The 20004-nt window shown below is 49.6% G+C and overlaps 1 protein-coding gene and 1 long non-coding RNA gene across 4 annotated transcripts; both read left to right on the forward strand.

The window, feature by feature from the left end:
- The first annotated feature begins 4486 nt into the window (after nucleotides 1–4486).
- On the forward strand, nucleotides 4487–13006 carry SLC30A1 (solute carrier family 30 member 1). Its single transcript, XM_068676127.1, has 2 exons — nucleotides 4487–5310; nucleotides 8568–13006. Exons 1-2 carry the CDS (start codon nucleotides 4659–4661, stop codon nucleotides 9482–9484), a joined length of 1569 nt encoding a protein of 522 aa, XP_068532228.1. The 5' UTR covers nucleotides 4487–4658; the 3' UTR covers nucleotides 9485–13006.
- Nucleotides 13007–16384: 3378 nt separating this feature from the next.
- On the forward strand, nucleotides 16385–19782 carry LOC137853607 (uncharacterized). 3 transcript variants are annotated; one of them, XR_011094593.1, is made up of 2 exons: nucleotides 16385–17104; nucleotides 17537–19782. It is a non-coding gene; the product is annotated as an uncharacterized lncRNA (long non-coding RNA). The 3 variants fall into 3 exon arrangements; XR_011094591.1 differs by having other exon boundaries at nucleotides 17540–19782; XR_011094592.1 differs by having other exon boundaries at nucleotides 17576–19782.
- Nucleotides 19783–20004: the final 222 nt, after the last annotated feature.

Below are 20004 nucleotides of genomic sequence, written 5' to 3' on the forward strand. Positions count from 1 at the left end.
TCTTTCCAGTGGGAAGCTGCATTGTGTGGAAAAGTGAATAACACCATTTTTTTCCTTTTTTTTTTTTTTTTTTTTTTTTTTCCTTTAATGATTAATATAGTGATGATTTTTCTAGTAGGGTGCACTTGAACATTGGTTGAATAAGTTATTAGCTCTAAAACCACAACATTTGTTCACAGCTGATTAGAGCAAGAATTTCACCTGCTTACCTGTGAATTTAAAAAAAAATACTAATTGTACAGTAAGCAGAGTGAGTGGTAATCAAACCAGTCAGGAAATGCTCTCAAGTCCATTGAAAAACGCATGTTGATTACAACCAGTTATAGATCGGCTGTGCAGCTAATCGTGGCAGAAGTTATGATGCAGCTGCAGGCTGCCAAATGCTATTGGATCAAATAAATGGACGGATAGCAAGAAAGCAAAACAACCAACATACAAAGGAAAGGTCAAAACTGAACATAAGAGGCATATTTTAGAACCATTTTCTTTATTAGAGAGAAAAAAAAAATCAGAAGGGGATTTTTTTTTTCTTTCATCTGCTCTGCAAGGTTCAGAAGAGGTATAAAGAATGTTATCCTGACCCCTCAGCTTGTCTGGAGTTCTGCTGCTGACTTACAAAGGGCCCAGATTTTGCAGACACAGAAACCACCTGGAAGAAGAAATCTCTTTACAGAGCAAGATGCTCTTCATTTCCTATCTTTGAGCCAATTGCAGCTTATAGACTTTCTTCACAGACCACAAGTGAAAGCATTTAAGCACATGCTGAACTTGCTTCTATTCAAAGAAGGCCTTTTAATTATCTGCAAACACATGTTTAAGTCCTCTCCATGATAAAGCTGATTTCCTGCATCAGGATGCAATAGTGATTTTGCCACAGAGCTGTGTGAACAGTAATACTCGCTTTTCATTTGTATTGTTTTTCATTCCAGGAAATCAACTTGGTAGTACAGGTAACTGGACAGTGAATGCTTTTGTTCCCTTTGGTGCTGCTGGCTGGATCTAATTTGAAGAAACCTTGTAAGGACGGTTAACAGAGACACACTGCCTGCAAGAAACGCAGCCTGCAATGAACGCTGACAGCCCTGAAGTGGAACAGACAGATGGAGTCATGTTTGTCAGAGTCCCACAAGCCCTTATTAAAAGCAGACAGGTCTGATGACTGCACAGAAAGGGAACAAGTTAGGTGTTAAAAGGAGGCTGTGTGCCCTGTAATATGTGACCGCACTGGAGGCCTACAGACAGTCATTTCCAAGTGGAAAGACATGTAGCGACGAAGAGCCTCCTGTGGCTGACCTCTCTCCGCATGCAAACTTGCACAGAGATTCAAAGGAAAAACAGTGACTTTATTTACTCAGCAAACATGTGAGTAATAGTGAATCTCCCAACCAAAGTCCTAATTCTTCCCACAGCGCTTAGAGCGGACTCTGAGAGTTCGGCAGCACTCAGTGCAGAAATTTTTGCCCGAGACCAGGCAACAAGCAGCAGCTGTCTTTCTAGCTTTTTGCTATCTTGTCACCCAGATCTGGGGTGGTGTGTAGCTGCACGCTGGAGATTCAGAGTTACTTCTCCCCTCACGACACGGGGCATTTGCAGTAAGCAAGCAGATTTGGAAACTGTACATTCCACATGTGTGGACCGGAAGCAGAGCCGAGAAAAGAATTGGGTTAGTCACAATGCCTGGAAGCCTAAAAAAAAAAAAAACAACCAACACACACACACAAAAAAACAACACCAGTCCTCCCCGCTTTGAAGATATAATATTCTCTTCAAACACATAAGCAGGAACAAAATGTTCTCCTGTAAGCACATCATCTTACGGCTTGATTAGGTACCTTTATCAGTCATCTTGCTATTAATCTTAAAATTCATAATGTTGCCACATGGACAGCCCTAAATTTAGGAACTATCCCTGTTCCTCTTGGATGCTGATATATGGTAAAACAATAGAAAAGCCTGGGAACGGCAGTGCAGAGCACATTGGTTTACAAGAAGGACTCTGGGGCAGAGGTAGTGATGGGAGCTCAGCTGCTGCTCTGTGTCTGACAGGACCAGCAGCGGGACTGGGATCCCACTGGGGATTATTAGCCCACGGCCCTATATTTGAAGTAAATGAATAAAACAGTGGCCGCTGGGTCCCCTAGGACAAAGCTAGATGCCCGTCCCTCTTCATCAGGGGACAGTAGAAGGCCTGAGGAACCATTATCACTTCTAGCCTGGCAAACAGTCATGGCCTCCCAGTCTCCTGAGGTGTACGGTCCACATCTCACAACTTTTGGGCCCAAGAAATTCGGTATTCAGCCTGGCATAGCAGGAAGAAAAGCTATCGCTGGACAAGGGCAGGATCAAGAATGTGCTGTGCTGTCCCTGAAGGGGAAGACAGCAGCAAATTGACCAGCCGTATGGTATCTTTGAAGAGATTAGGAGGTCTTATGGTGAATAAATGTTAAAAGGATCCCAAATTGACCTAGACATTATTTACATCCTAAGAAAGAAGCCAAGAAAGCTCTCTACACAGTTTATGTTCAATGTTGATTAAATTTTATTAATTAGTAAGTAGAGCATCAATATCAGTACCGTCCTTAGTTTCGTGAGGAGGGGACCGAGTACTTCGAGTCACCTAGAAAAGCACAGTGACATCATGGGGGAACCAGCTTGTGCTCAGTTGTCCTGCATTGCTACCTAAATTCCTCTGGATTAACACTGATCCCCGTGAAATGATAACCCACCCCACCTGCAGGAACTAAGAACGGTTTGAGCTGTGCCAGTTTCCTTGACCCGTATAACGTAATTTGGATAACTCTTCTTTATGAACTAATGGCCGAGGCGGTGGTGGTGGTGAGGAGAGGACACATGTTCCACTGTAGTATAATGGCTGCTCAGCTGCCTGATTACGTGTAACACCTTATTAAATGATATTATGGCATATGGGAAGTCAAGTAGATGAGGAGAACATTACAGCAATCTAACTGCTGACACTCTTACAGTACTCTTGAAGTGCTGGTTGTCATTAAAGCATTCCATATGGTTTCCCAAGCTGAACTAAAAACAGAGCAGACCTAGATTTTGACACATGAACAATCTCACAGCAGATACAGCTCAGGGTCATAGGGCAGTAGAGCAGTGCCTGTGGTGCCCAACCTGTGCCTGTAACGTAAAGAGCACAACAGTGCAGTGTAAGTGAGGAGGAGACGGCGCACAAAGACCAGAAAGACATGGTGGACAGATGTGGACTTGCTGGGACTGCTGAGGCCAGCGTAAGCCGGTCCTGAACTACCGGTCTGTTGGGCCTGTTGATACTCCTCCCGTGTGGTAGCGTGACCGCCTTGTCGTGCTCTCCAGCTGTCAGAAACCTCTGCACAGACCCTGAACCTCTGCCTCCGTACAGTAACAGGCCCTGGCAGTCTTGCTACATCTCCTTGTCAGAGCACCGGCCTCACTGCCTCCACACACACAGCGGTGGCTGCTGGTGTCCTCTCCCTTCATTTCCCACCCGCGGATACTCTCGGGCACCCTGTCTCTTGCTGCCACGTTTGCTGGCCCCCTGCAACGCCGCCGGTGAAGGAAGGAATCAACCCTGCCTTTTTTTGTAATTACATTTATCTGTTTTTTCCCCAGATGTCTCAGGAGATCATTTTCCCTTGTCTGCCCTTGTCTACAGCAAATTCAATAAAATTTATAGTGATTTATTAGCGCCCGAATGTAGCTTTTGCTACATTACAGCTTTCTTGAGCAAAATTACCCCCTTCTTAGGAAATCTGTTATGTGTGAATGCCCATTTATATACATTGTGGATGTTATAGGTGTTATAGGAGTCACACGTGTTATGGGTATTATATGTGTTATAGGTGTTATGGGTGTTATATGTGTTATGGGTGTTATGTGTTATAGGTGTTACATGTGCTATATATGTTATAGGTGTTATATGTGATATGGATGTTGTATGTTATAGATGTGTTAAGTGTTACTGGTGTTATACACTATACCCGTTCTGTACATGTTATATACGTTATGTATAACACACGTTATGTTTAACACACGTTATGTTTAACACGCTGTAAGCCCCGCACAGTGCGGGTCTGGCTGTGCGGGGCCAGCCTCGCCTCAGCCCTCCCTGAGGGGAGCCGCCGGGCGGGTAACGGCCGCGCGTGACGTCACGGAGCCCCCCGCCCCGCCCGCCGGCCGGGCCGTGTGGAGCCGCGCACCTTTTGCACGAGTCCCGCTCGCCGCGGGGCGTGGCCGGCGACGCGGGGGGGGCGCGGCCGAGGCGCCGCAGCCAATGGACTCCCCCGGCGCGGGGGGGACGTCACGCGGCGCCCCGCCCTCCCACCGCTCCTCTTGAGGGCGCGGCGGGCGGGGCGGGGCCGGCCCGTCGCGAGGCGGCGCCGGCCAATGGCGAGCGAGGCGGGCGGCGGGGGCGGGAGTGGGCGTCGCCGTCAGCCAATGGGCAGCGGGCGGGGGGGCGTGTCCGGGCCGGCTCGGGTTCCGTGTGGAAAGAGTGAGGGGGCTCGGGTGCAAAGTTTGCTCGCCCGGCGCCGCGGCAGGGAGCGGCGGCGGGGCCGGGGCCGGGGCCGCGCTCGGGGCCGGGGCCGGGTCGGGCCGCGCTGGGCTCCGCGCTCCGCGTCCTCCCCTCGGGGCCGGGAGCCCCCCGGCGCGGCGGGATGGCGGCGGCGGCGGCGGCGGCGGTGTCGGGGGGGCGTCGGCGGCGGCGGTGGTGGTGGCAGCAGCGTCGCGCGCGGCTGCTGTGCATGCTGGGGCTCACCTTCCTCTTCTTCGTGCTGGAGGTGGCGGTGAGCCGCCTGACGGCCTCGCTGGCCATGCTGTCCGACTCGTTCCACATGCTGTCCGACGTCATGGCGCTGGTGGTGGCGCTGGTGGCCGTGCGCTTCGCCCAGCGCACCCGCGCCACCAAGAAGAACACCTTCGGCTGGGTGCGCGCCGAGGTGATGGGCGCCCTGGTCAACGCCGTCTTCCTCACCGCCCTCTGCTTCACCATCCTGCTGGAGGCCATCGAGCGCTTCACCGAGCCCCACGAGATCCAGCAGCCGCTGGTGGTCATCGCCGTGGGGGTGGCGGGGCTGGTGGTCAACCTGCTGGGGCTCTGCCTCTTCAACCACCACGGCGCCGGCGGGCACGGCCATGCCCACGGACACGGCCACTCGCACGGCGGCGGCGGCCGGCACCCCCGGCTGGGCGGCGGAGCCAAGCCCGAGCAGCCCCCCGGGGACGGGGAGGCCGCGCTGCACCGGGAGGAGACCAGCACCTTGGTGGAGAACTGCAGCAGCTCCAACGGGGTCGGCCAGGAGAAGCTGGGTAAGCCCCCAGGGGGGAAGGCAGCGTGAGGGTGGCGGTGGGTGTCCCGGTGGGTGTCCTCGTGCCCCCCGGCACAAGCTCCGTGGGGACCACCCACCTGTCCCCATGGGAAAGGGCAGTGAGCAGTGGCAGCCCTACCCAAAACCTTCTCCCCGGGCGCTAAAAGGAGCGCCTCGCATTGTGCCTTTGTCGTGCGGACAGGTGAGAGCGTGAAGGAGCCTCAGGGTGAAGCGGTCTCCCCTGGGAGAAGCTGGGGCTGGCCGTGAGGGCACACAGCGGGTGCTTTTCACCTAGCGACACCAGCTGTCACACAGTGTTACCCTGACGCCTCCCGAACTGGCCGTGCATCAGCCCCGGCGCAGCTCAGCACCGTGCTCCTGACAGCCAGACCCCTCCACGGGGTGGCTTCTGAGCTGCCCGAGGGGCTCTCCCTTGGGACACAGCACACTGTTTGCACTGTGGTGTTGTACTTCTTGGTGACATGCGTGTTGGAAGGAGAAACTCTTGGAAACTGCCAGCCAGACCTGGGGAAGTGGTGCGATAGGTGCTGAATGCAGAGCTGGTGTCAGGGCACACACGTGGTCTCTTGGAGTTAGTTTCCTTCAGCTGTCCATAGCAGGCAGCTCCCCGCTCCCTTGTGTGCAGAGCAAAAAATTAAAGCTTCCCTTCCCAATGCTGACTAAACTGCCTTTTTTGTGGGAGGGAGTTCCTTGGGTTGTTGTTTTTAACAGCTGTAGAAGCCTGGGTGCTTTATGTGGAAGTCACTTGGTCTAAGCCAAGTCCTCTGTGCGTTTGCCACTTCTCAGCCTCAGTCGTGTGGCATCCCAGTGACAGGGAGGAAAGGGTTCAGTCCTCAGACCCGCGTCCCTCCTTTATTTCCAGGGCAGCGTCAGGACACCGCTGGTTTAGCTTACACTGAGCTTTCTTCCTTGGAGTGAACTTTGCTACAGTTTCGGTATTTCAGATGTTCCAGTCCACATGTGAGAAACTTGCAGTTTCTCTGTTTATTTCTCTTTTCCTTCTTTTTATTCTCTAGCGTTCTGCTGGTTTAGAAAAGATAGGTTTTACAAGAGGATAGGAAAGTTCCCCTGAATGCATTACGCTATTTTCTTGACCACATAATAATCTCTTAATGTTGTGTTAGTCCCAACAAAGGTATCTTAATAATTAGTTTTAAACAATGTAAAACTCATTTAGCCGTTGATCTAATTGATATCTTGGCTTTGTTGAAACATAAATTGTGCTTTTAGCTACCTTCTTGCCTGGTTGTAGGCTAAGAGATTGACTTGTAGTGTGGATTAAAATGCGTCCCGTTTTGGGGTAGCGTGTCCGGGACGTCCCGTGGATGTCCTGGCAACAAAAGGTAATTGGTTGTGGGTGCTTAGGAAGTAATGGGGCGTAATTTTGGTCACAGAGAATCTTTAAAGTGAGTTTATGTTTCCTGCTCTGCCATGTCATGGTTATGCAATGGCTGGGGTTATTCACCGCTGCCCCGGGGACGAGGTAGCGGTGAGGGGTGCTGTGCCTGCCTCTGCTGGAGCCGGGGTGGGGTGGACCCTCCTCTCCCGGGGCTGACCTGGAAACCTAGCGATAGCCTTAGGGGCCGGGCTTGCGCGGGTACAGGTAGATTAAAACGAATCAAAATTCCAATTGGCACATTTACCCTTAAAAAGACTGGCGCTTTCTGGAGCCACGCTTCCCGTTTTCTGCCCCTTGTGGATGAGACTCTCCAGATCTCCTTGCGTTGCAGCGCTTCCAGGAGAGGGCCTCTCCTTGCTCTCATTGTGGACACTGAGGTCTGAACTCTGTAACCTGAGCTGTTTTCCTCTAATTTATTAATTTCTCTGGAAAATTGCTGGCCTCAGGAACATTTCCATACTTAATAACTTCTATAAGTTGTGTGCAAAACGGAGCTGGAGCCTGGGACGACGTGTGGAGCCCAACAAAACGAGCCTGGGGCTCGGGACTGTCCTGCTCAGTCCCTGTAGGAGCCTACCTCCTCTCTGGGGAGGAGAGAGCCTGCAGACACTTTTATGATGGCAGAATTACAGTCATGAGAGCAGAGTGGCAGAAGCCGGAGGTCATACTAACATGTTAATGTTTACAAAGCTCTGAACTGAATGACCATGGAAGCAGTAAGCGCTCCTCGTTGTACTTGGTCAGGCCCGTGACCAATGCTCGTTACATTTCTTTGACACTGAGAGTTTGCTGTCCAAAGATCTCCTGAAGAAGCACGAGAGGTCCAACTTATACACTGGTTTCAGTTGTGAAGTTTGCAAAATGTATTTTTTTTCCCCAAAATTTCATGCTACCTCTTCGTAATGGGACGTACCTTTGCTCTTATATAGCTAGCGAGGTGTGGTGCAGTGGTAATATCACAGCTGATTTTGACAAAGGAGGGCACTGAAATGTTCATTTGCTAATTACATGGCTTTGGGCATCAGCAGCTATATGCCACTCAACAGCTATAAGTTGCTTGAAGAAAAGTACTGAAAATGTGTTTTCAGGTACACCAGAATACAAATACACTAGTTTGTAGCCTCTGAGAATGTAAGTGGTAGCGTGTACTGTCCTGGAGTTAATGCTGCTGATAAATTCTGCCTTTTAGACCCAAAAGCTCAGCTCGTGGTACCTCACAGTTCGGCTGGCTGCATGCGCCATCTCAGGGAAGCTCCCTCTTCCTTGGCTTCAGAAGTCTTTTGGAAATGAACCACTCAACCTGAAAAGAAAAAAAGTGACAATGAAGCAGTAGCCATACTGCTTTTGAGCTTCTGGCCTCATAAAATGTGATATTAAATAGAAATGCACTCCTATGGTTCAAGAGAGATTTTAGTAATGTAACTCTCAGCCAGCATTCTCCTGGCTTTTCAGAAGAGGAAGCAAATATCAGTTAGTTAGCTACTGAACAGCTTGTATGTATGTGTTCTGCAAGTCTGCGTGTGGTTTTAAGAAACAAACAGTGATGGTTAAACAACTGGAAAATGTGAAAACAGCCTTTGGTAAAACAAAATGCATTCAGCTTCATACTTGGCCACTCGACACCTTTAAACGCCGTGTACGAGCGATTACCTTTGAGACTGTGGATTGCTTATTGGAACAACTGAACGTTTCTCAGCCAGGGGAAACGTTGCTGAATGCTATGGGTCGAGATGCTTGTTTTTTGGGGCAAGCTTCTCATTGGTTCCTGTTTTATACAGAATTGTGGTAACGTGTGGTGTGGGACCATGTGGCTAATCGTTGCGCTGCTTTCTTGTCAGGTGATGTGAAAGACGACGCGGCTGACCTACAAGTGAATGGGAATGCTGGCCATTATCCTCTGGACGTAGAGGAGGTGGAAGAAGACTCCAGCGCGCAGCTTAACATGCGTGGAGTATTTCTGCATGTTTTTGGAGATGCCTTAGGTTCGGTAATTGTGGTAGTGAATGCCTTGCTCTTCTACAGCTTGTGGAATCCGTGCCCCAAAGATGGGCCCTGCATTAATCCCTGCGTCAATAACCACTGCATGGAGAACGCTACCCTAGCCCCAACACTTGGCAGAGCCAACAAGTCTGAGCAGGAGAGCGTTACGGTGGCGGGGCCCTGCTGGTTGCTGTACTTAGATCCTGTCCTTTGTTTGATTATGGTTTGCATACTCCTTTACACAACCTACCCGTTACTGAGGGAGTCGGCCCTTATACTTCTGCAGACTGTTCCCAAACAAATAGATGTGCATTCTTTGAACTCAAAGCTACGCACCCTCGAAGGAGTCGAAGCAGTCCACGAATTACACATCTGGCAGCTGGCGGGGAGCCGGATCATCGGCACTGCTCACATCAAGTGCCCCGACCCTTCCACCTACATGATGGTGGCAAAGCGCATCAAGGAGATCTTTCACGACGAAGGGATCCACGCGACGACCATTCAGCCCGAGTTTGCCAGCGTTGGCTCCGAATCAGGGAGAGGGAAATGCGAGTTTCCTTGCAGAACTCAGTGTGCTTTGAAGCAGTGCTGCGGAGCAGTGGAAGACAGTACGGGAAAGAAGACGGAAAAATCTTCCTCGCTTAGTATTTCTTGCTCAGAGGTTGTCATTGAATTCCCGCATAACAAAACCAGAAGGACTAAATCGGAGAGTGTTCCTTCAGTGAAGCTAGAGGCAAACACCGATCAAAACGAGCAGTTTGAGTCGTCATTGTAACTCCCGGGGTGCTGCTGCCCGAGTTGTGGTGACTTTGACAACAGCTGCGTTGCAGGAGGAAGAGGCAGATGTTGGAGACACAATTTTGCCAAGTAGTGTAATTGCTGAAGTCCTTGTTCTCGTCATACTGCTAAACCTAGAATGCTTGTTTCAAAGAACATAATGTCACTGTCATGATACAATATTTGTGCTGGCTTTGTACTGAGACAGACAGAAAGTGCACCGATGCTGTAACAACGTCAGAAAACCAGTTCCAGCATTTCAGCCGAGACACTTTTTGTTGTTCTTCAAACTACTTTTTTCTTTCCAGCGAAAAGGTATCTGAGGGATAAGCATATAGGAACTCGATTGTATTGCAAATTTCTTGGACCTGCTCTTTCCTTTAATATTTGATTTGTAGATATTTTAATATATTGTTTATTTAGAAGCCCTAAGGAAACCAAAGTTGATAGAACGTTTTTAAAGATATAACTACTTAAAACTGGAAACCACTTTGTCAGTTTCACATATTTTTCTTAAACCTATATAATAAAAAAATGTGAAGGTTTTTCTAACAAATTTATCGTATAGCATATTTTAAAGGAAGCATCATATGATCATTAGAAGCTGTCCCCGGTTTTTCTGGTAAGGTAGCGAGGTAAAGAAGGTAACTGCCTGTGACAATATCAGATGTGAAAGGGTTTTTATCGAAATGGAAGTTCAAGCTACTGTATACTGCTCTGTGATCAAGATGTGAGACTGGCAGATAAAGTAACGCATACTTCAATATTTTATGTATTTTCTGGTGTTTTTCATTATTTCCATGTTGTGTCTCATCATAGAAGTCCTCGAGCTTAAAGAATATTTGACTCAGTGCTAGGAACGAAGAGCTGGGGCTTCAACTTTAACTGATGCTCTGCTGGTAATAAATAATTCCTTGGTTATGTCAGTAAGAGCTCTGTGGGGGGAAAGTTTGTCGAGCACTGACAGTGTAACTCATGTTTTTCAAAAGCAATGATGGTCGCCTCCGTGCGAAGTGACTCGGCGATGCGTTTTGCTGGTCGTTGAGTGTCTGTGAGCACCTGCAGTGACTGCAGTCCCCATCTCCGCCGCACCCTCGGGAGCGTCCCACTGACTTCTGCTGAAGTGTCTGGGGGAGTGGGATTTCACTCACTGTATTTCACTTTCCGAGACGTGTATCACGAATTTTCACTTGCAGGTATCTGATTCTATGGTTTAAGATGTTAAATCAGTTAACTGACAACTGGCTCTAACGAAGCTGTTACAGTGTGCTGCCAACTTACACCTTAACAGAAGAGAAGCTGGCCCGTGGACTGGGAGTTTGGCAGAGACTGGATGAGAGCTGAAGAGGAAAGGAATCTGGGCTAAAACCCTGACCCTTCTGATCCACCTGGAAGCTGTGTGTGGGAAATAATGGCTTGTGATGAATTGACTGCTCCCGTGCTCCAAACTGGAAAGCAGCTCACTTCTTCCACTGTTTGCTGTATGACTCTGGACATGTCAGATAAACACTCTGCCTCAGTTTCCCCGTCCTACAATGGGGATAATACCTACCTCACAGGGGTGTTGTGAGGCTTAACTCTTGCGTGAGGAACACTGAGATCTGTTACTGGAGGGCGCTGGAAGGAGTACGAGATACTAAATTACTTTGTGTTTACTCCTGCAAATGTATTGCAATACCTTGGCACACCAGAGGGAACTGAGGATAGTCTTGGCCTTACAAAATTCTTTGATGCTGTGGTTTTCAGGTTTTCAACAGTATTTAAATGTAGATTTTTTTAAAAGAATGTTTTGCTAGTGAAGGGAATGTAGCTTTGCCTCCAGATACAGAACACCTTGCTAGTTCGCATTTCTACTGCGCATCTTGTATGATAACTGCTCACACGTAGTTCAGAAGAGCCTGCTGCTCATCACACCCGGGTTGTGCCAGTAGTCTTACCGAACTTCTCAGCAGAGCACTGCAGTCAACTCTCGATTATCCACGGGTGGGTTACCGGTGTTGTGCGGTACCCGCGCGGCTGCCTGGCCTCGCTCCCTGCACCTTGGCCGAGCACCGGGCGCCAAGGCAGAAGAGTAGCGGGGCTGAGCCCTGTGGTGCTCGGCCCCAGGGGGTTCTCGGGGGCTTGGTTAGCTTGGGGCTGGTGCCTTTGGGGTGCCCCCCACCTCTTTCTGGGGAGGTGCATCCATGGGATGCGTGACTGCGTCCCCTCAGCCCAGCGCTGTGCCCCACTGGTGTCAGCATTGTGGGGCCGCTTCCGTGGTCACGCTGGTTGTACAGTCTCCTGAACTGACTGAAATGTGCTAATATGCTATTTATACCTGGGTTTGTTTTGTCTGGGTTACCTTGACGCTTTCTCCTGTTACCTGTATATGATCTAGAGTTGACTGTTAACTGAGATCTTGTATGAGACTACGTTTGCAAAATATGCTACCACTGCTAGTATCCTACAAAGTATTATCCAAGTAAATTTTGAAACGAACAAAGTACTATTTTTTTTTTGAAATGTGTCCTTGCTTTTTATGGTAAACTTTCACTAATTATTTTGCTTGCTAGTTTAAAGTTGGTCTCAGTCATTAGTATGAATTTTTGAGGTCCTGCTGTATATCACTAACGCGCCATATAAATACTACTGCTCTTTAGTTTATTTAAAAAAAAAAAAAAAAAGAAAAATCACCAAAAATCCCCATTGTAGCACTGACAAGCCTGAGTTACTTCTCTCCTGTTGCTTTTACAGAAAGAGAGCAACCCTTAAGTCGTGGCGGTTGCCACCATTGGCTGACGGTCTCTGTAAATGCATCTGCGTAGCTGGAATTGTGCTCACTAATTCCACTGTAACTATTTAATCTTTTTTTGTGCCAGAAGTCATATTTTTCTATTACTGTGTCCATTGCAGGCAATGGCTAGCTGAAAAGACAAGAAGCTCTCCCCCGCGTTATTTTTATTATCGGGACAGGATACGAATGTGATGATGGTGATGAGGGGGCAGGAGGGGGAGCCGTGCGGCCTCTTTGTCCTGCGGCGTGCTGCGAGCAGGACCAGCACCAGCTGGTGGTAACGGGGCCCTCCAGTCTCTCCAGCCCTCAGTGGTCAATTCACCGAAGGCATACAGTCAGGTCAGGTGGCTGTGCAGCAGCAGGAACGCAATTTTGGGGTTCTTCCTGGCTGTATTTGACCCAGCCTCAGCCTCCTACCTTGCAGTGCAGCTTGATTTTTTTTCACCTGACCTGTCTGTGGTTACACAGACCGGCTTTATCCCGAAGATTGTGGTTCCAGCATACCAGGAGCATTCAAAACCACTGCGCAATCTGTCTTTTTTTTTTTTTTTTTTCCACAAAGCATGAAACTAGCGAATCTCATGTGAGTGAACACTGCAGTGGTGGGGAGCTGATTGTATTGTGTATCACATTCCTGAATTTTTAAAATAAAAAGAAACGGAACGCTGATTTTAAGGCAAAATCGGTTTGTATTTCGGTGTCTGGATTGTTTATGCTTCTGATTAAATGTCTCAGAGATGTGCCAAACGTCGCTGGGTGAAAGATTTTGTGTTTAGTTCATATCTCATCCGGAAACCTGCTGCTTGGGGGGCAGAACTAATCGGGGCGCTCACTGCGCTCATCACAGTTCACTGAAACTCGCTCTTTTCAGCAGAGTAACTCACGTCTGCAGAGCTCCTTATCGCTTTGGGCTCGGCAGTGTGCAGCATCCACTCTAGGCTTTTGGTGATATCTCTTATTGCTGCCTCACGGTATTCAGCATGGATGCACACGTAGTTATGTAAAAGGCAAGACTAGCTCCAACTTGCGGCTCCCCAAAAGTCATGGCAAGGGCTCAGTCCTGCGAATTTCTGCTTTCATGAATCGTTTCATCGGGCTGACGAGTAGTTACTTGCATGCGAGGAATTACTCGCAGGAGTGAGTCCAAAGCTGCTGCCGGTACAGCCTGTCTCTTGGAGAACGGCTGGAAGTTACTGGATTATATGGGTGTTTTACAATCAGAAGCATTTTGGTGTTTCTACAAACTCACTTCATTTTAACTTCCAGGGTTATAGCAGGGCTCACTCCTTTCACCCACTCTCCCAAAAGAGAAGCCCACCGAGCATCCCACGGCCGGTTAACAAGTTGAGCCAAACTGATGCTGCTCTGTGCTCCTGACGTCTGGGCGTCTGGGTTTATGAAACACCGAGTGCTGGGGTTTGGGGAGGAGGGATAAAGATTCCTGCCATTCTCCTTCCCCTGCCCCCCTTGGGCTGCACCTTCTAATCTCTTCAGCTATGGAGAGCCGGGGGCCGAGGGGGTGAGCCGTGCAGCTGGATGGCCCGGGATCCGCGCGGGGAGCACTGCCAACTATTTTTAAAAGCAGATAAATAGGCTCAGACTATTTTAGCTTCATAGCAAGGCATCGGCTACTCCCTTTTCAGATATGTGTTTTAGTTGTCCGGCTCTGTATTAATTTTGGCTTTTTCCTTGCCGGATAGGAAGAGGCGGATGCTCCGTCTGCCTGAGCTAAAGGCAGGCTTGACAATTTTCCAAATCAAATGTAGCTCTGCTGATAACGGGAGGTCTGATTCCCTCTGACCTTTGCTCCGTGCTGCTGACTGCCTCCGAGGTGCAGCACCGTGTTTTAGCAGGCTCACATTCAGATTTTTTCGCATTTGCTACGTTATCTCCGTGGCTTAAGAACAAAACCACACTACTGAAAAATACATTTCATGTCTCCCCAAAGCACGTGGGATTAATTTCGCTTTTTTTTTTTTTCTCATGTCCTGGATCTTGTTTCAGAACAATGCTGAAATATAATTGGCGTAGCCAGATTTCATTGCTGAAATTGCATTTTGGCTTCCTTTTAAATAAATGCTAATGTTATAACTTTATTTTTTTTATTTTTTTATTTTTTTTTTTCATGAAGTACTGAAAGTCCTGAGCAAATACATGGAGCTCTTGAATGTCAAGTACTGTTAGCTGGGATTTCCTCCTTAGCTCAGTCCTTAGGAAGGAATTGACAAGTCGCAGTGCGCTTTCATGCTCACCCGGAATCTCAGAAGCAAGTACGAGGAGGAGAGGAGTTAAAACACGGGCTGTCAGGTGGTGCCCTCCGACCACCTGGGCTCCTGCTGCGATTACACGAATAGTTGCTGGGTTCTGATACTCGAAGAGTTAACTGCAATCATGCAAAATGCACTTTTTTTCCTAAGAAGAATAGCCTTGGAAAGGAACGAAAAAATTGTCCTGTGCTGTTAGTTGGCAGTTGTTAATTACCTAACGCACGGGTCAATAAAGCGGCTTTGCTAACAGACGCCTGTCCTGCTATAGTTGGTTTCAAAATCTTTGGAGCGGAGCTGCCCAAGGACAGAAGATGCTTCGGTGTTTTTCAGCTCCATTTGTTTCAGTTTGGAAACACTGCGGCCTGTCACCTCTGTTGGGAGAAAAGCACCGACTGCAGAAACATGCAGCTGCCAGGAATATCACTGAGGGGGCAGGACTTGTATCTGCCGCGAGCTGCTCGAGAGCTTGGTGCGACTTCAGCAACTCCTCTGCTCTGCTCTGCTCTGCTCTGCTCTGCTCTCCTCTCCTCTCCTCTCCTCTCCTCTCCTCTCCTCTCCTCTCCTCTCCTCTCCTCTCCTCTCCTCTCCTCTCCTCTCCTCTCCTCTCCTCTCCTCTCCTCTCCTCTCCTCTCCTCTCCTCTCCTCTCCTCTCCTCCATGCTAATGAGGGGATTTTTAATTAACGGGAAGGGAAGCCTCAGGCCTACATCTTGCCTTTGCCTTTACCCGTGCTGCTCCTAGACCGTGACCTGCTCCCCTGGGTGGTCGCATGGCCACCTCGGGGACCAGACGCAGCTCCCGGGACATCTCCCCGGTGCTGCTTCCCCACCCGAGGGGCCGATGCCCCAGGGGCTGTGCGTGGCTGTGCTTTGTTCCCCTCTCCTCAAGGCAGCCCCGTTTCTGGCCGCCGTGCTGTAGGCCCCCCACGGCTTTCCTCACGCCAGCCCAGAATAGCCGCGGCGATGCCGTGGGACAGGACGTGCAACCTGCTGGGTTTCCTGCATTTGTGCTTGTGTTGCCGGCCCCTTCGGCTCCCTCTGCCCCGCCGGAGCTGCCGGGTGAATTCCTTAGGGCCTGAGGAGAAATGCTGCATGTGGGGCTTAGAGCCTCGAGATTTTGGTGTTAACCAGCACGGACCGGAGGCACAGCCTGGCACCCGGGTCCTGGGATGCTCCAGGCCTCCTCCCCAGCCCGCTGCAGATGGAGGGAATTAGCTCTTCCTCTTGCACTGTTAAAAGAAATAAAGGACTGTGTTTAACTACCACCAGCACTATTAGCCAGCCTCAGTAGCCATGGGTTTCGTTTCCCTGAAAACCTCCCCGCACACGGTGAGCGCGCGGCAGAGACCTAGGCGCGTTAGCTGGCAAGCTGTCACGAAAAAGGAGGTGTCTGCTCCATATGCTGCAGCCCGGGGGTGGAATGCCACCCGGCACCACGACGTCCCAGTTTTCTTTTCCCAAGCACCAGGAAAGCAGCAGAAGCAAACATTGAGGCAAACTCCGTGGGCAGAGCCCCTGCGTCGGGACCGCTGCGTGGGGCGGTGCTGGCGGTGCCCCGAAGGCAGGCACCCTGCTGGAAACCTCGACAGCATTTGCAGACTCATGGGTTTGGCTTTTCCTTGATGTATTTGGAGGGGTTTAGCTGTGCCACAAACACCTGACTAAGGATGCGCGAGGTTAGCCAGAGGGCTTTAGACCCCGGTCAGCAGCTCGAGCTGAAAATGTCCCATTGAACCCAGGGCTGAACGCTGTTGTCCTTGTGCGCCCTTTCCAAAAGCATCCACGGATGCCAGGTAATGTCAAAATAACATCCTGGGGGGATAACGAAGCCCAGGGCTCATGCAGCGGCTGCTGCCGGCTGCTCTGCTTGCAGGAGCACAGCGAGGCCCCGTCTCTGGTGCTCCCGATGGCCGGCTTCTGCTGGGATGGTGTTAGCAAAACCAGCAGCACCCGGAAAGAGAAGGGCAGAGGGACTGGGGGTCTGAGCCTTTTTTAGGAATGGAGGCAGAACGCTTCACTGGGGTGGTGGCTGTGGTTAGGGGGAGCACAGGAAATTGTGGCATCGGTGGAGAAAAACGAGCAACTCGGTGTGTGTGGATTTTCCTTTTGGCCCAGCTATCTTTGTTTGTTTGTTTCGTTTGGTTTTGTTTTTCCCTGCAGCTGTTTTGGTGAAGAAGCGATGTTCTCTGCTCTTCCCCTCTAGCTCTGCAGTGCTCACAGCTTCTCGCTGTGAGACCTACAGGTGCTGTCTGCAGAAACCAAAGATTGTGGCCAGTAGGGGAAAAGTCCTTAAACTGATCACAGGTGAAACCAAGACCTTGAACTGTGAGGCCGAGCAGGCAGCCAGCATTGCCTCAGCTGCTGCATCAGGGGAGGAGAGTGCGAGCACCACCCTCGGCACCCTGCGGTACAAACGGTGCCGAAAATCAGGCGGCAGAAGCTCGGTGTCACACCTCGCTGCCTGGGAAGCAGCCTGCGTGGAGAGACGGCAGCCTGGCCAAAGCGATGTCTTCATACTGAGGTCTTCTTGTTGGCAGCACTTAAATCCTGACAAAGCAGTATTTCTCCACATAACTGAAGGTAAAGTAAAATGCAGAGACTCCTTATGCAATGTGAAGTTCCCCTTTCGAAACAGCGGTTTGGAGACAGAAGCCTGTTGGTCGGGGCTGGGGCAAAAATTGCTTACACAAGATAAACAAGGGTGGACTGCTGCCATCTCTCCCTTCCCCTTTATCTCTAAACCTTCAATTACAAATCTGAGGTTAACTCAGTGCAGTGCATCTGCAACCCCGAAACCAGCTAAATTTTAATAGATCTTACTTCAGTGATGAAGAAGGCTTGGAAGTTTCTCTAGCTGACAGAAATGCTTCCAAGCTTTTAAAGTTCGAATGCAAATATTTTTATATATTACTAAGAATGTTTTCAAATTAAATAATTAGTTCTCCTGATATGGTGTTTCATAATCAACCAGAAAATGATTCACAAATTCTGTATCCTCGTTCCTAATCCAAGTAGTTCACAAAACATAGGAATCCACAACCTCGGCTGCAGGTCACTTGCCACTAACAAGCGCTTCAGCAGCGTGCGGAGCTCCAAGTGGCTGCAGAGCACGTTGTGAGACCAGGACCAGAGCAACAAAACAGGCTGGGAAAACGTTTTCCTTAGTTTTACGGAGAAGAAACCACTGCAGCGTTATGAAGGTAACTGCGTAGCTGCTCCTAAGTGGCATTTTTGCTTCTGTTTTACATCCTGCAAAAGTGACCTGCCGTGGTGCTGACTGTGTGCTGATCACTTTACCCCAGAAATACCAGGTCAGTCCCGCTGATGGTTTGTCCAGGCGGTGAAAATGTGGTAGAGAGAAGTGGAGAGCACGATGGATGCATTTCTGGAGCACAGGCATTTCTTCTTTTTGTGTGTCTGTGTGAAAGTGTGCTTGGGGTTTTACCCAAATCCGATCATCCTGGGTTTTGAACACCTTAGTGCTGACAGACTGGTTCCGAAGGAGAACACCCTGCCCAAAGTGTCACTTCGCTAGCCAAGTGATGTAAGTGATACACCTTCTGTTAACCAAACCCATACATCCACGCAGAAAGACAGCCAGAAAACGCTGTGCCCTGCCATAAGAGAATTATACGGCTTCCTTCGTTAGCAGGAGGCAGGCCGAGGTGCAGAGGGAGGGTTTACGTGTTTGCTGTTCAGTTGTTTTCCTTTCCCACTTTGCATGACTTCTCATTAGGCAGCTGGAAACGAGCTCCCATTAACCTTTGATTATTACGAATCCAAAGAAGCTCTCAAAACTGTCTCAAAACGAATAAAAATCACGGGGGCAAAGCTACAGATTTCTACTGTCTTGAAGGCAATGAGTGTGCACGAACCGCGAGCAGCCAGCGGTATTTTGGTTCATTTTAAAACAGGCCCGTGTGAGGAGCACAGCAACTGCACAAATACTGAACCCCACACAGCATGTCCCACCACCTGTCTCTGCGATTTCTTTAGCCTGTTGACTCATATTTTTCTTTTCTGGAAGCGAGGGAAAATGTCTGCCACGCTGAAAATGCTCCTGGTTTGGGTTCGGTCTCAGCTCATCCGAAATGACTCGGTGGTGATAATGTTTCTGACTTTATTTTTTGCTTTTGTGTGTCAGGTGGTGGATGGATGGCCCCTGCCATGTGAGGTGCAAGGGAGAGCTGTGGTGTAGGTAGGCTCCTCCATACGCCCATCATCTGCTGGTGGGGATTGTCCTGGCCGTGTTACTGCTTGGGAAAAAAAAAACTACAACTTACAAACAAGTAAGGCCGGGTTTTTAGGGAGATTGCATCTTCTGTGGCATGACTGGAAAGCACAGCCGTGATCTGGGGCGTACAAAGCCCTGTCTCAGGCCGTGAATAAGCAGCCACTTTGCTTTGCGTGCTTTCAACTTCTGCTCATTTAGTGTCATTAAAGCAAGAGCAAGAAAGGGAATCTGCATCCTCCCCCAAATTTGGAAATTCCCAGTGCAAACATGTTGCCAGCTTGTGGTGCCTTCACTGAAGCGATGACTCTGGGAGGGCTGTGTGTGTGTGTGTGTGTAAAAATACTTTAACTTTCATAAATATTTCCTGAAAACCTGCCTCCGAACTGCTTTTCATTTTGCCAATTTTCCCTTCCATCAGTGAAATTCCAAGTTCAAATTCTCTCAGCGTTTGGAGAGGAACAAAGCATTTTGCCCCTGGTAGCTTTTGCCGAAGACTTTCCGTGCTGTGAACAGGCAGGAAAATCAGTTCCTGGCACTGCGCTAATTAGAGCCCATCCAAGGAGGAGAGAAGTGAATCCCAACAATGCAGCTCAACGGTAGTGCTAAAATCTTGCAATCAAACTGTGCTGCGGGATTATGCATATTAGCACATGAATTACTCTTTAAATGATAAACATCAGACCAAATAATTATCTAAAGCTTCTGGAAAGGGACAATCAGTGAGGCTGGGCTGGCAAAACGTGACGGTTTTCTTCTGCAAAGCCCAAATAAGTCTACAGCTTGCTGAAAACACACCAAATTGTTCAATGGGACTGAGCAGCTGGGTTAAGCAACATCGCTTCTCTTTGCCGTACAGGTGGCACGCCACGCGCTCTTCCCTTTAAAGCAGGGCAAAAATGAGGTTAATCAAGACCTTGAGGAGCACCTACCTGCCTCCAAAGGCTGGCTGCAGAAAGCCTGGTGGTGCTGGTTCACCTCCCTGCCCCTCCTGCCGAGGGGCTGCTTGCAGGGTGGTGGGATTGCAGCTGCCCAGGGCCTTGCTCACGGTTTGATGCCGGCACAGGTTGGGGGAGAGCTGCCAGGAGCCAGCCGCACACTGCCGGTTAATTGGCGATTAATTGAGGAATTGCCCTCGTGCTGTAAAATGCACTCTGGGCAAACGAAACCGCGGCTGCCACATGCACCTGGTGGAAGTGCCCGAGCTGCTAGCAGGGAAATTCATCTTTTCCAAGCCGCACAGCGGGCA

The sequence above is a fragment of the Anas acuta genome, chromosome 3 (genome assembly GCF_963932015.1).
Source record: "Anas acuta chromosome 3, bAnaAcu1.1, whole genome shotgun sequence".
Lineage (NCBI taxonomy): Eukaryota > Metazoa > Chordata > Aves > Anseriformes > Anatidae > Anas > Anas acuta.

Bases quoted from the DNA above. Each gene is read 5' to 3' on its own strand.
- SLC30A1 (XM_068676127.1), top strand. From the start codon at position 4,659: ATGGCGGCGGCGGCGGCGGCGGCGGTGTCGGGGGGGCGTCGGCGGCGG. The intron at 5,311-8,567 runs GTAAGCCCCCAG...CTTTCTTGTCAG, and splicing joins GGTCGGCCAGGAGAAGCTGG to GTGATGTGAAAGACGACGCG.